This window comes from Scardinius erythrophthalmus (assembly GCF_964197995.2).
Source record: "Scardinius erythrophthalmus genome assembly, chromosome: 4".
NCBI classification, from domain to species: domain Eukaryota; kingdom Metazoa; phylum Chordata; class Actinopteri; order Cypriniformes; family Leuciscidae; genus Scardinius; species Scardinius erythrophthalmus.
This window is the reverse complement of record NC_138224.1, coordinates 19,851,757-19,868,082: the sequence shown is the minus strand read 5'-3', so window position 1 is coordinate 19,868,082 and position 16,326 is coordinate 19,851,757. Positions and strand designations below refer to the sequence as shown.

General features: G+C 42.5%; 1 protein-coding gene across 1 annotated transcript in view; it reads right to left on the bottom strand.

Annotated features, from left to right (window-relative positions):
- Positions 1 to 16,326, bottom strand: part of iqsec3a (IQ motif and Sec7 domain ArfGEF 3a) — a gene marked incomplete at both ends in the record, with an annotated part of 148,042 nt that overhangs the window by 16,351 nt on the left and 115,365 nt on the right. Inside the window, 3 exons of the mRNA XM_081362751.1 lie at positions 1,893 to 1,992; positions 4,876 to 5,001; positions 10,903 to 11,042. Of these exons, the coding sequence (XP_081218877.1) occupies positions 1,893 to 1,992; positions 4,876 to 5,001; positions 10,903 to 11,042 (366 nt within the window). The remainder of the gene's footprint in view (positions 1 to 1,892; positions 1,993 to 4,875; positions 5,002 to 10,902; positions 11,043 to 16,326) is intronic.

Genomic DNA, 16,326 nt, shown 5'->3' with positions numbered 1-16,326 from the left:
CTCGCTTAATTACAGCCCAGCTGCCATGAATGTTTGTGTGTGTGTGAGAGAAAGCAAAAGAGTGGGAGGAAGACAGAAATGCTTGTGGCCACCTTAATTGGAAAATGAGAGGGGGCCTGTCATCTTCATTTATCATGTGGTATTCTTTTTGTTGGAAGAAAATCAGTGAAGTGGGCGTTTGAAAGGCACATAATTGTCTGGATCTTACATGAAGTTTTTCTTCACTCCATAGTGACCAGGTTACTTACACTGCCCAGCTACAAAGCTAAAAAAATAAATAAAAAAATAACAATCCTACACAATTCTAAAACTGAGGGAAAAAATATGCTTTTAAATTGAATTTTGATCATATAACATTATTCTCTAAATCTGAATATTGTTGAGACAAAAGGTCCAAATGGGGTCCAAAAGTCTGAGAGTTCCGGTGAGTTTGCACGTTTTTCCATATCTTTTGATATACTTACTACACATGACATTATCTACTATATTTTAATCATAGTATAATATAATACATTGCGTCATTAGTGTAACATTTTGAGTGAAAGTTGAAATTAATGTCCTGTGAGTGTCACTATAATTGTATTTTATATGAAACAGATGAACATTAATCTGACAACCTTTTATTATGTTGGTTGTTACATACCATGGCAGTTCGGAATTAAATGTATGGTGAGTGACACCAAAAGGCAAATGCTCTATAACATTTGAAAATAACGTACCATGTATATTAAACCCTACCCTAAACCTTACCGTTACTGTTAACATAAGCAAATGTGAGATTAAAAAACACATTTGCTGAAGCAGCAATGCCATTTAGCTTGCTTCTACAAGTCTTTGAGCTGTTTTATTGTGATTTGTTTTTAAAGCGACTTAAACACGTGCAATGAGCTTTCAAGCAAGTTTAAAGCCATCGGAAAAGCCATTCATACTGTGTGGAGCTGTTTTTTTATGCAAATGTCAGAATATATTAGTTTACAAATCATGCACTATTGTAAATGTGTTTTGATGTCATATAGTATAGTGGGAATCACACGAAAATAAGTCTTAAAGGAACACTCCACTGTTTTTTCATATTAAACTATGTTATTCCCTTAACTAAGACGAGTTGATACATACTGTATCTCTCTCGTCTCAGTGCATGCACTCAATCGCTCTGGCGCGCGGCGACACTTTGATAGCACTTAGCTTAGCCCAGTTCATTCATTAGGGACCAAACAGAGTTGAAGTTAGAAGCGACCAAAAACCTCCACGTTTTCCCTATTTAAATTACACGAGTAGTTACACGACCAAGTATGGTGACACAGAATAAAACGTGGCGCTTTTCTAAGCGGGTAAAAAGGATAACTATAATGTATGGCGGAATAGCACTTGGGAGCACTTCGACTCGGCGCAGTAAAAAGTCACGTTGGTTCTAAAAGCGCCACGTTTTATTTTGTGTCACCATACTTGGTTGTGTAACTACTCGTGTAACTGTATTTAAATAGGGAAAACGTGGAGGTGTTTGGTCGCTTTTAACTTCATCTCTGTTTGGTCCCTAATGAATGAACTGGGCTAAGCTAAGTGCTATCAAAGTGTCTCCACGCGCCAGAACGATTGAGAGCACTGAGGCAAGAGAGGTATGTATCAACGCGTCTTAGTTAAGGGAATAACATAGTTTAATATGAAAAAACGGTAGAGTGTTCCTTTAATTAATCAGTAATCTGCCCTGTAACCATAATTTATGTAAAAAGGAATAAAAGTTGTTGTTTTACTGTCACTAGTGCTAATTTCAGATGGAAACTGCATTGAATTTTATGTATAGGTAAAATTTTGTAGTTTTGCAAAATTGTAGGTAGAGGCACGTTTTACCAATGAGCCTGGCTGGATTAACCACATGAGCTGTAGGATCTTACATTCATTCTCAAACAGGTGGAACTGCATGCCCAGTAACCCTGTGGCCTTGCAGAAGGTGTAGGCAGCAGAACTCTTCTTCTTTGGACACAATTTCAATATCTGTGAAGGAAAGAGATAGAGATGTTAATTATTAGGTTCACTATCAAAAAGAGTATAAGGCCCCTGATATACTTCAAGCAAAATCAAAGATGTGACGTCATTTCGAACAAAATTAGGCCAAGACGAACTTTGTTTGGAGTTCGATTTTGGAGTTCGAAACAGTTTGCCAAAACGAACTTTCTGGAAAGGTTCGCTCCGTCTGGTAAAATCCTTTGGACTGCCATTGGTCCGTGGCGATTACATAATAGTTAGGAGGCTCCGCCTTCTTTCTCATCGAAATCTTTTCCAGGTCATTTCTCCCGTTGAGCCCGAATAGGTCAGACGTCAGCGAGTGAAAACATTAACACACTGGAGAGCTGCTTTATAGTAAAAAAAAAAAAAGTTTTTCATGTTTAATATGGTAAAGCTGCTTGATTTTAAGCAATCTATTGTATAAAGTGCTATATGTATATAAACCTGACGTGACTTTACTAGAGTGCCGAATTGCAGAGCTCGTCCAAACATATCCACGTTGCTATGATCGGATGCTTATCTGATGCTTTATTTAAAAAAATGCTTGCTGTTCTCTCAATTTTGTTGGGTGTTAATTTTGTTATTGAGAGGAAAGCGCACAGCACATATTAACATATTAATCTAGACGCCGCTCTCATCACTGTGGGCAGTGTCGGATGTTCACCAATATTCTGTTTTACCTCTAAACAAAGAACGAAAAAGAACATTGCTGTGAGTATATCAGGGCCTTAAGAATGGTAAACGCAAGCTTTGTTCCAAAACCCAGTGTGCTGCCTTGCTACTGTCAACCTTCTAAGGCAGTTTGTTAATTGAAATATACCTCATAAGTGCTTTAGAACGCAGCACACCACGCAAATAGTGCTCCTCAAGAAAAACACATATATCTTTCTACAGTAATTAGTGGTCATACTTTAGTTTAGGGTCCAATTCTCACAATTAATTAACTATTAACTATGAATTTTGCCTCAATAAACTCCTAATTACTGCTTATTAATATTTAGGCATTAATAGGGGCTTTTGCACCAGAGGAACCTTTTCATAGTTCCTAGAACTATTAGCGGAAGTACCGTCATTTGGTACTGTAGGAACTAGAAATGATTTTAGTTCTAGGAACTCCTTTTGGAGGAACTAATTTAGCTCCTACTTCAGATTAGTGTCTAACCCAGCACAATAGGAACTACCAGTGACTTTAGTGTACGCTGATTGGCTGAACACACACGAAACATCAGCACCAGCCATTTTTAAAAAAGCTATGTAAAGTAAACACACAGATTATAGCCTATATATTTAATTCTACGGACATGGAAAACAGTGATAGATGGGCCTCTTAACCTTTAAGCTAAAGAGAAAATCCAACGCAACTTTGAGGGGACCAAGCCAAACATGATTATGTATCTCTGCTCAGCTAGCAACACTGGACATTAACCACACAGCATATGCTAATACCTTTACATATACTGTCTACTTTCTATGTATAACAGTTCTATCCAATAACGTATTAGACAGGACTGTTAGACAGATCGTAAACTAATGAACACGGAGACTGTGTGCTCAGGTTCTGGCGTTCTCAGCACCGTCAAAATAAAAGTCTGCCGCGCCGTCAAAATAAAAGTCACAACAACAACCGCGGCTTACGTCACTTCAGAGTTCCTACTGGCGGTGCGAATGCAATCAGGAAAACATTCCTAAGGGAACCATTAGTTCTCAGGGAACCACCCTGGTGACTAGTTCCTATAACTATAGTTCCTAGAACTACCAAATGCGAAAAGCCTAATATGCAAGTTAATAAACAACTAGATCATAGGGAGAATTAGACCCTAAACTAAAGTGTTACCAAATTAGTTATATGAATTTTCGACACATTTTATTTCTACTTCATTACATTAAAATTATTCATCATATTTACTAGCTTAATTCAAATTCAATTCAAATCCAGGAATTGAATTCTCAACTGACTCTCTTCAATTCTGAATAGTCATCTATCAAAATCAAAGTCAGTGTTAAGATTGTAAGTGTTTGAGTGCATGTGAGAAATAGAAGGCCACGCAGATTAGTGTGGTGTTAAGAGTCTACTTACCAGACTCCCTACTGGTTTACTCACAATACCACAATATTGAACCTATATTTCATTCTGCCACAAATCTATGGGTGGCAGGAGACCCTCGTGAAGGAGAAGAATAATCACTGAGCCAACTCATATCTCAACACAATTAATGCCAAAGCTTCTCTGAGCAAAGTTATAAAAGCAGTTATGCCACAATCAATATTGCCACAAAACTTAATAATATATAATGGCCTGATATTTTTGGATTGTATATATCCTTTTATATTGTTCAGTTTTCCATTTCACACACAATGTATAGAGAGTGTTTCATTTCGCAAAGGTCATCTGTATTTTTGAAAAAGGCTGATTTCCCCCAGTTTCACCCATGATTGTAATGGGAAAATGTGTTTTGTGGTTTTCTCTTCCATTTTTTATGGCCAGACTAAAATGAACTCTTGTAATTATGAAAATAGTTTAATACATTGCTGTGATAGCCTTTCAGTCAGTCTAATGCCCTCCATTAATTATAACAGACATTTAATCTTTGATTAATTTCAAGGGCTGTACTTTGTGGCTTTGACTAAATTATTTGAGGAGTTGTGGGAGAGTTGATGGAAGATCAAGTTGAGTACATTGCATATAGTTGGATATAGAATTCCACTGTGATTGTGAATAAAATGTAGTAGACCATATATACATGGAAAATGCATGTCTTATATTTTGTCATCTTCTCCTTTTCCTTGTCATGATTAACAGCAATCAATCAATAAAGGACAAGAAGTGACTACATGAAAAATTCTACATAATGAAATGTGTCTTGTTGTTACCACAAGTAGGTCGTTGAAGAGGAAGACCTCTCTCTGGTGAGCAGCTTGCTTTTGGGCTTTGTTGATGTCAGTCACTTCAAACAGCCGACTGCAGCACACCAGTCTTCTGTGTGGCACTGACAGGACCTGAGAGTGGACACATGTAAAATGACTTCACTAAAAGAGAAGATACAAAATTTGAAATTTGAAATTTATTCATTTGTTATATCAAAATACATCTAAATCAGCTGTTCTTAATCTCAGCCTTTTTGACTCAAAGTCAAAGTCATTTTTATTTTTTATAATTAATAATAACGTATTAATTTAAGTACTCTTAAATCATGCTGGTGTATCCCTCATTAAGAACCACTGATATTAAATAATGCTGATATCTATTTCTCAGCACACAATATTTTAATGGCAGCGGCATTAAAGTGAGAACAAAGTGAAAATAGCAGCATTTTCTTAGCAATGTGCTATTTAGTGAAAATAGTGATAGATTCTATTTACACTACAAATAGCAGCATTTTCTTTGCAATAAGTAGAAATAGTGGTTAGATGCTATTTATACTTATAAATAGTGGCATATACTATTTGCACCTCAGTGTTGTTGTACATTAAACAGTATGCAATAATAACATAGTGTAAATTATTATATTTATTACAATTATTAAATGGATGCCACACACCTTACTTCTACACTATTGCTGCTGCCGAGAATCTTCCGTAATTTTGTCTGGCCCAACCAAACGTCAGTGGGCAGAGTTAGTGTGAATAGCCTCTGCCAACAAGGCTGGCTATTTGCTTTTAGTGTACATAGACACTCCGTATTGAAGTTTCATGAACAGTCATAGTACATTATTTAGTTAATTCTATTTCTGTCATGTCAACACTCTGTGTTTTTGGCATGGTAATGGATATGTTGAAATGTTTGGTCTTGGTGGAATAGATCTGCTATGCTGCTGCTGCTGCTACTGTTGGTTATTGCTGCTGCTGCTGTGAGCAAGTAAGACATGCGGCTGCTGTGCAATATAGTTTACATGAATTACCCGTAGCAGATCTATACATGTGGAGCTGGGGAAGGAGGAGGGTTTCTACTGGCAAATGCTAACCAAGTATTTGAAGGTTGAGCAGCAAGCTCATTGGCTACTGATACAGCAGGAACCAATCAGCTGTGCCCTATAGAGAACGATGTAATTGAGTTAATGACCCAATCAGCCTGCGCCATCTAGAGTTTCATGACAGAACTTTGTATTTTAGCAAACATATTAGCTGTTTTCCAATAGCGGTGATCCAATGAGCTGCCTTACTATCTTGCTACATGGCAGCACCTAAAGTCTGAAACAAACAAACAATCAAACAAATAAATAAAGTAATTTAAAAAAAAAAACATTCGACACCTCAAGTGGGAGGCTTGATTTTCAAGTGATTAGCATTATGCTAAGCTAACAACAAAATAGATTGGTCTAACAGGCATAAAAGTAAAGAGCAAACAGAATTTAACAAAAATAATTAGATTCGTATTTTATTATATATCATATTTTTTATATTAAATTGTTTTGCAACTTTCTGGAATAGTGGGAATATGCCAGTGATGTCTTGGTAGGCAGGGTTTTTTTGAACAGAGTTTGTTATTCTGTGTAAATGTCGAGCACGTTAATCATGACTATTATATAAATGTTATTTAGGACCTCCTGGCAAAAACAGTGACATTGCATTTGATGCACTTTCACATCATAGCAAGCAAAAAAGTTCTAGGACAACATCAGAATCAGCAGGTCTGCTCCACATTTGCCCTTCTGCAAACTTGGGACATGACCTGCAAAAACCCCAACGGCAGCAAAACTAGAAAAGCCCAACCATGGAGAGGTTGGGAAAAGAAGAGAGAGAGGTGATGAATGAGATGTGAGGGGAAGAGAGAGACCAGAGAGCATCAGCAACATCTTTATCAACTCTAAGAAGAAGTAAGGGTATGATTACAGGACAGAACTCGATTTCCACACGTCATTTGGGTCAGTTGAATTCTGCGCAAACTGCGGCAGAAATCAAATTAGCTACGACAATACAATAAAAAAGCCTAGTGAAGTATAAACGTATGACATATAAGAAGATTATCACAAGCTATTTGATACAGAAATCACACTTGTGAAAACAGGAGATTGCAACATTAATAGAAAGTATAAGGAGACTTCAATTATTACATTTACCAAACTGTGGGCTGGAAGTTTCATGAAAATGCAAAGGTTTCATATTTAAGACATTGACATTTTATAGACCTTATTCACAGCAGCGCCATCTTTTAACGGGAATTAAAGCGACAAACAAACATCTCTTCAGTTGTTGTTGTCGAAACACTGGAAAAATATCGTTCCAGGAAATTTCAGTATACAAAAAAAGATCTATGAGCTTTTTACAGCTTTTTACAGCAGATTCCATTGAAAACATGGTAAGTCTATCCCTCACCGCCTCACTTTCAAACCTGTCATGGTGCTACTCTGAATAAGGTCATATTTCATATTTTATATGAATATTTTATGGATACTGATACTTTCACTGCAGATCCCATATATATATATATATATATATATATATATATATATATATATATATATATATATATATATATATATATATTGTAAAAAAATATATATATATATATTTAGCTTATATATAAAATAAAAGCTGCTGGCGGCAATTTAATTATTCCATATTTCTTGGAGGGCTGCAGGATTAAATCATTCACAATTAATTATATATTATATTGAGCAGTAGCGCTTCTCCATAAGGATTTTAAGCCCAAAATCTCAGCGGCAGAAATTGGGTTTATTTAGGGTTGGTTTATTTGCTTATTCTTTAATGAAAAATGTTCATCTATGCACACATTCTCAAAAAACAAAAACTATTGTCAAAATTATACTATCAAAACTGATACTACCAAATTTATTCTGATAATCCATTCATGCCTAGGAGATAAACATGTCTTATTTAAATCAGTTGTTTTCTGTTTGCTTTTCGGTGTAAGGTGAATAAATATGACAACCGGCTATGAGAAAATTAAACATTTTTGTAGTTAAGTCAGTTAGAGTTGTGCTGTTGGTGAATGTGAAAGGATTTCAATAAATAAAAGTCCCTGATTTCTATGATCGCTAAGTTGCTAAGCACTAGAGAAAGACTGCATTGCAGCAAATGGAGAACATCTTCAATAGCAGAACCTTGAGAGAGACTGACTAGCAACGGAAGATTTCATTCTACATTGCCTTTGCTTAAATACTATAGGAATATGTTTGCCAGATTTAAAAACATATCTAGTAAAAAGATACCATACAATGACTATGATAATGAGCATAAGGGCATGATTTACAATTGATTTTTAAAACCGAGCATAGTTAAAAAGTATTTTATAGTCAGCATTTCTTTCGAGCAGTCACCATTTTGAATTTTAGTTATTTATTTTATTTTATTTTTGTTGCAATGGCACATATGATGCCTAAAATTGCAGTCCAGGTAGGCTGCTCACTATGTTTTGGAAAACCAATGGTCCAGAACCTATGGTCTTTACAATCTACTTTTACAATGCTTTTGGGAAATGCAGCCCTGAGCAACATCAGCAGCAAACCCAGTAAATAACTAAACATATTTAAAACACACATGTGGTAAAGTGCCGTACATGTTACTGATTCAATACAAAGAGAAAGATCTACAATTGCAGCATTTAGTGTTTTCTGAGAACAAAATCCTCATTCTAGTTGATCACTTAATCTTACTACACACACTGCATTACTGCACCCATTTCTGGATTAAGGCATTGTCCTCTACCAGACATTATGAGAGCAAAACAATAAAACCATTAAAAGGCTTTTTAATGACAGTGGCAGGTGTGCTCATAAATCTGTGTGGGGAAAAAAAAGATAAATCTGAACAGAAAGATAGAGTGATTTAAATGACCTACAGAGAAATAGCTTTTTATCTTTGAGCCAGTACTGATGAATAGGGCAGAAATAATGAGGATGATTATCACGGATGATCTGTTCTTGTGTTTGTTCTGTCTGGGTTTATACCGTGTTTTGTTTCCGTTTCATGTGGTTGAGTTTGTTTCCATTGTTTTTTCATTTGATTGATCACATTGGACACCTGTTGATTGTTAAGTTGATTAGCTTGTTTGGATATTTAAGCCCTGTGTTTCTTTCAGTTTATTGTCTGTTGTTCTGCCAAGTCTTAGTATCAATCGAATTAAAATCAATTGCCTGTGTTTAGATCCAGCTCTTTTATTTATTTGCATCAATCGTGAGTGTGACAGAAGAACAGACCCAGCACAATGGATCTAGTGGCAGTAAGATCCTCCTCCTCTCACAGGGGGCTCTGTCCTTCATGGAACACATGTGGAGGTTTTTGGATCTGCAACATCTCATCCACTATGATGACGCCAGCCTCTTTTCTGGTAAGGTTTGAATCCACGGACTAAAGCACGCTTGTCCAGAGACAGCCATGGACTACTAGGTTCGGTTTCATTGCGGATTCCCCTTTACCATTGGTGAGATGGAGGAGGATCACATGAGCCGAGCATGTGCCCAGGCTGAATTATCTGCCTGTCCCGTGTCGGCCAAGAGGGCCATTCCTGAAGTATCTACCTGTCCCGTGTCGACCAAGGAGCCCGCTTTAAAACTCTTCCTGCCCTGTATTGGTCAAGGAGGCTGTTTTGTAAACCCCTGTCTGTGCTACCCAGTTCTTTGTCCCTGTCTTTTCTGGCTCCTTCCAGCCCTTCGGCTCCACCTAAACTGTCTGTATCTAATATCCTGGACCAGCCTGGGGCTTCCAGTTTGCCAACTACGCCCTGGAGTGTCAACCCTCTGGCACTGCCTAGAACCTCCAAACCCATCAATTTACCTCACCCCATCAGCTCCACCTTGGCTCCTTGGCCCCTCGGCTCCACCTTGGTCAGTCGTCGCCCTTCATCTGCGATTCGTCCCTCCACCCCTTTGGCTGGGTCAGGCTCCTTCTTCCCTCCAGCTTCACCTTAGTCAGCGGTAACTTTGGCTCCATCTCGGCCGCTCGTTGCTGCGGCTCCACCCTGTTCTCAAGATCCTTTGATGTCGCCTGGTCTCTCCGGCCCCTTCGGCTCCGCCTGGGTCTCCAACACCACCAGCTCAGTCTCAGTAAGTTGTCCCTCTGGTCCCACCTGGTACTTCTTCTAAGTGGGCCTGCATCCTGATTCTCCTGCTGAGGGTTACTCCTTGGCTCCTCCCACCTTCGTCTTTGCCATGGTTAATCCTGCCTACGTATCTGCCCTAGCTACTCTCGCCTTCGTCCCCTCCCTGGCTCCTCCCTCCTCCGGGAGGAAAACATCCTTAAACAACATACATTAACTCGAGGGGCAAAGCTTTTTAAGATCTTAAGAAGTGTTTTCAGAGAATAGTTTATTTTTTCTTACCCCACTAGCAAATAATATCTTCCATTAAATTCTTGTTTTTAAGCATAACTCAAACACATTTTAGAACGAAAAAGTAAAAACAGGCAAATAATTTGCTCTAAAACATCAAAGTATGCTCTACAATCATAATATATAATTTTCCTTCTCAAGTAAAATTTGTATGATTAAGATGTTTTTACTGGCAAAAATATATTGGTTAATTTTCACATGTCACATAGTTATAGTGTGGGAAACAGCTTACAGTGAGGGGTGAATGTGAAGTAAGGTAATGAAGAAAAAAAGGCCAGTGAGGTTATTCAATGCCACAGTAATTCTGTTGTAGTAATGAGGAATGGCAGCAATGCTAAAGGCATGAGCTGCAATGAATCACCAGCTGCCCAATGAATTATTATATTAAGCCACTCCATGCATGCAGCATTTAGAGATGGTAGAGGTGAAACAGCAGGACACCTATCGTATTTTAATATGGTCCCAGGGTGATATACTGTATGCATGTCAAAATAATAGCTTGTAATATTCAGTTATGTTGGAGAAATGGTGAAAAGTGTCATGTAGAAAATATTTGGATGCAGACTGATACGGATATTACTTGCAAAGAAAAGCCCAAAATGAAAACCTACCGTTTTCATTCCCACAATGCTTTGCTCCACCTTGGTGACATAAGTGACGTGGTCTTCATTCGATCGCAATTCCCTCAGCTGAATACGCTCATATATTCCCACTACCATGTCCCGTGGAATATCTGCACCATCATCAACCCCTAAGTAAAAACACACAAAGTATATAAAATTTGATTATATAAAACACAAAAAGTATGGAATAGTATAAATTAACAGAAAAAAATATTTTTTTACATAATATTATATATCCTGCAAGGCAACAGCCTTTAACACACAACAAAATAAACATCTTGTAGGCACATCTAATTGTATTTCTGTGTAATGTAACATTTCGACAAACAAACAAACAAATAAATAAAATTCCACGGTTCTTTGTCCACAACATTCCTGTGGTGTTTTTCATTGCCTCATTTGCATTATGTGCCACATGTTCTGTCAACAGAGTTTAAATTCTACTAAGAATAGTCAAGGTTTGTTGCAAACTGCGTACAAATTTATATGTATTTTCCATTGTATGAATTTGTCTGAAAAGAAAGTGGTTTGTCTAACTACTAGGCTAGATCTGCATTATGAACATAATTTGCAGCAAAACAGATTTGCCTAATGAAATTATAGGAAGACTTGAGGACTCACGAAAACATCAGGGAATGTTATGCAAAATCAGATGAGGAGATAGATGGAGAGGTGGAAATTCGAAATATATATATATTTTTTTCCCTTACCCTACGGGAGAGGGCTGAGTGATGTGTGGGATTGGCAGCAGAGTGGATCAAGTGGTAGGAGTTTTTGGAGTTTATAGGAAAAAAGCAGTACAGGGAGACCAAGTGAGATCTGCTAATGTACAGAGATTTTTTTGTGTCACAGAGTAATGGAAAATTAAAGTCTACACTGTGAGATTAACAGAGCGCTGATGTCACTGGGCGGTTTTCATTAAATTAATGTGCCATAGGGCACTTTCAATAGCATTATATTTTGATGCTTAATTAGGTTTCGCCCACTCAGTTAGTCATGTGAAATTATCCTGACCCAACTTATGATGAAATGAAAGTGTAAGCGTATGTGTGTATATGCTTTATACCAATTGGAAAACAACAATTTGCATTTACAAAATGAAAGGCAGGAAAAATGCAAAGCATGAGAAATGACACTTGTGGAAAAAGTACACTTTAACATACTTTTAAAAAGAGTACTTATTACGGAATTAATATACTTTAAAATAATATACTAAGTGTCACTGTTATGGTGCAATACAACATGAATGATTCAGAATCACAACATAAATAGTCTTTAAAAAAATACTCAGGAGAATCCTTGGAGATTACATAAGCACACGTCTAACACTGACGAGAACTGGTATATACAGGAAGAACTAAACGAGACACAGGTGGGGCTAAACTAACAGAGAGTATTTAAGGTCAATCTGAACTTAAAGACTCAAGAACAAAAACACAATAATACTGTCACGGTGTGGGTTTTGTGTCTTGTTCCTTGTTAGTGTCTGTCATATTATTCCATGCTTGTCATGTGATCCTGCCATGTGTCTTGTCATGTTTAGTTGTTCCTTGTTATGTTGATTAGTCTTCACAGGTGTTTCAGTTTACCACGCCCCCTTGTTATCTTGTTTAGCTTGTGTTCCCTGTGTATATATACCCTGTCTGTTTTAGTATGTGTCACGGAGTCCTTGTAATATATCACACCACTTCCGTTCCCTGTGTTTCCGGTTTATGTTCTTGTTCCTTGTTTGTTTATTTTGTTATATTGGACTGCTAATATGGATTTTGACACCTGCATGGATGACGACGAATTGGATTGCCCTACAAATAAAAACGCTGTATTTGGATCCACCTGTTTCTCTCCCTTTCCTTGGTGTGTGGATCGTGACAGAAGGACTCCGTCACACAATGGATCCAGCAGCATGAACATTTTTCAGGGCCTGGCTTTATGGGCCCGCCAGACTGAAGAGGCCATGGCGCTGAATTCCCCTAAGCACCCTTCGCCACTGATTCCGCCCAGCTCAGAACCTGCACATTGCCATCGGAAACAGAGGAGGAGAAGGAAGACCTCCTCCGTGATTGTTCCGGTGGTCCCGATTCCGGTGGTTCCGAATTCGGTGGTCCCAGTGCCGGTGGTCCCAGTGCCGGAGGTCCCAGTACCGGTGGTCCCAGTTCCGGTGGTCCAGAGTCAAGTGGCACCAAAACACAGGAGGAGGAGAAAGGCTCTCTCCGTAACTGTTCCGGTGATCCCATTTCCGGTGGTCCCTGTTCCGGTGGTCCCTGTTCCAGTGATCCCGAGTCCGGTGGCTCCTAACACGGAGACCATCCCGGAGGTGACTACCGTCCCTGACGTACCGCCCAGGCGTCTTGCTCTGCCCGCACCACCCAGACGTCATGCTCTACTGGCCCCGCCCGAGCTGCTCGCACTGCCTGCACCACCCCAGCGATCCGTCACGTCTGCCCAGCCAGAGACTGTTCATGTCACGTCTGCCCAGCCAGAGACTGTTCACGTCACATCTGCCGGGCCTGTGTCTTCGGACAAGATGGCCGCCGCCGAGCCTGTTCACGTCACGCCTGCCGAGCCTGTGTCTTCGGACAAGATGGCCGTCACCGAGCCTGTTCACGTCACACCTGCCGAGCCTGTGTCTTCGGACAAGATGGCCACCACCGAGCCTGTTCACGTCACGCCTGCTCAGCCTGTGTCTTCGGACAAGAGGGCCGCCGCCGAGAGTGTTCAGGTCACGTTTGCCGAGCCTGTGTCCCCTGACAAGATGGCCGCTGTCGAGCCTGTGTCTGTTCCTGAGCCGGTGGTGTCTGTTCCTGAGCCGGTGGTGTCTGTTCCTGTTCCTGAGCCGGTGGGGTCGGTTCCTGTTCCTGAGCCGGTGGTGTCTGTTCCTGTTCCTGAGCCGGTGGTGTCTGTTTCTGTTCCTGAGCCGGTGGTGTCTGTTTCTGTTCCTGAGCCGGTGGTGTCTGTTCCTGTTCCTGAGCCGGAGCCAGTGGTGTCTGTTCCTGTTCCTGAGCCGGAGCCAGTGGTGTCTGTTCCTGAGCCGGAGCCAGTGGTGTCTGTTCCTGAGCCGGAGCCAGCGTCTGTTCCTGAGCCGGAGCCAGCGTCTGTTCCTGAGCCGGAGCCAGCGTCTGTTCCTGAGCCGGAGCCAGCGTCTGTTCCTGAGCCGGAGCCAGCGTCTGTTCCTGAGCCGGAGCCAGCGTCTGTTCCTGAGCCGGAGCCAGCGTCTGTTCCTGAGCCGGAGCCAGCGTCTGTTCCTGAGCCGGAGCCAGCGTCTGTTCCTGAGCCGGAGCCAGCGTCTGTTCCTGAGCCGGAGCCAGCGTCTGTTCCTGAGCCGGAGCCAGCGTCTGTTCCTGAGCCGGAGCCAGCGTCTGTTCCTGAGCCGGAGCCAGCGTCTGTTCCTGAGCCGGAGCCAGCGTCTGTTCCTGAGCCGGAGCCAGCGTCTGTTCCTGAGCCGGAGCCAGCGTCTGTTCCTGAGCCGGAGCCAGCGTCTGTTCCTGAGCCGGAGCCAGCGTCTGTTCCTGAGCCGGAGCCAGCGTCTGTTCCTGAGCCGGAGCCAGCGTCTGTTCCTGAGCCGGAGCCAGCGTCTGTTCCTGAGCTGGTGTCTGTTCCTGAGCCGGAGCCTGTTCCTGAGCCGGAGCCAGTGATTGTTCCTGAGCCTGTGTCTGTTCCTGAGCCTGTGTCTGTTCCTGAGCCTGTGTCTGTTCCTGAGCCTGTGTCTGTTCCTGAGCCTGTGTCTGTTCCTGAGCCTGAGCCTGTGTCTGTTCCTGAGCCTGTGTCTGTGTCTGTGTCTGTGTCTGTGTCTGTGTCTTGGTCTGTGTCTGTGTCTGTGTCTGTGTCTGTGTCTGTGTCTGTGTCTGAACCTGAGCCGGTGGTGCCAGTTCCAGTGCCTGAGCCGGTGGTGCCAGTTCCAGTGCCTGAGCCGGTGGTGCCAGTTCCAGTGCCTGAGCCGGTGGTGCCAGTTCCAGTAGTTCCAGTGCCTGAGCCGGTGGTGCCAGTTCCAGTAGTTCCAGTGCCTGAGCCGGTGGTGCCAGTTCCAGTAGTTCCAGTGCCTGAGCCGGTGGTGCCAGTTCCAGTAGTTCCAGTGCCTGAGCCGGTGGTGCCAGTTCCAGTAGTTCCAGTGCCTGAGCCGGTGGTGCCAGTTCCAGTAGTTCCAGTGCCTGAGCCGGTGGTGCCAGTTCCAGTAGTTCCAGTGCCTGAGCCGGTGGTGCCAGTTCCAGTGCCTGAGCGGGTGGTACCAGTTCCAGTGCCAGTTCCAGTGCCTGAGCCGTTGGTGCCAGTTCCAGTTCCTGAGCCATTGGTGTCTGTTCCAGTTCCTGCGCCGTGGCCGACCGAGGGGTCTTCACCAACCTGGCCGCCCGAGGGGTCTTCACCACCGTGGCCGCCCGAGGGACAGTCTCCGCCCCGGCCGCCCGAGGGACAGTCTCCGCCCTGGCCGCCCGAGGGACAGTCTCCGCCCCGGCCGCCCGAGGGACAGTCTCCGCCCTGGCCGCCCGAGGGACAGTCTCCGCCCTGGCCGCCCGAGGGACAGTCTCCGCCCTGGCCGCCCGAGGGAGAGTCTCCGCCCTGGCCGCCCGAGGGGTCTTCACCGCCGTGGCCGCCCGAGGGGTCTTCACCGCCGTGGCTGCCCGAGGGACAGTCTCCGCCCTGGCCGCCCGAGGGAGAGTCTCCGCCCTGGCCGCCCGAGGCAAAGTCTCCGCCCTGGCCGCCCGATGGACTGTCTGCTCCGCCCTGGCCGCCCGATGGACTGTCTGCTCCGCCCTGGCCGCCCGATGGACTGTCTGCTCCGCCCTGGCCGCCCGGTGGACTGTCTGCTCCGCCCTGGCCGCCGGATGAACTGTCACTCCCTGTCCCCGTTTCCCTCCATGGACCTGGCCCCCCTTCCCTCCCCCTGATCCTCCACCACTCCACCTCCCGCCTGGATTTTTGTTTGGTCTGTCACGTCTTGTAGCGTCTGGTAGCCTCTCCGTAGAGGGGAGGTTATGTCACGGTGTGGGTTTTGTGTCTTGTTCCTTGTTAGTGTCTGTCATATTATTCCATGCTTGTCATGTGATCCTGCCATGTGTCTTGTCATGTTTAGTTGTTCCTTGTTATGTTGATTAGTCTTCACAGGTGTTTCAGTTTACCACGCCCCCTTGTTATCTTGTTTAGCTTGTGTTCCCTGTGTATATATACCCTGTCTGTTTTAGTATGTGTCACGGAGTCCTTGTAATATATCACACCACTTCCGTTCCCTGTGTTTCCGGTTTATGTTCTTGTTCCTTGTTTGTTTATTTTGTTATATTGGACTGCTAATATGGATTTTGACACCTGCATGGATGACGACGAATTGGATTGCCCTACAAATAAAAACGCTGTATTTGGATCCACCTGTTTCTCTCCCTTTCCTTGGTGTGTGGATCGTGACAAATACAGAACATAAACCTG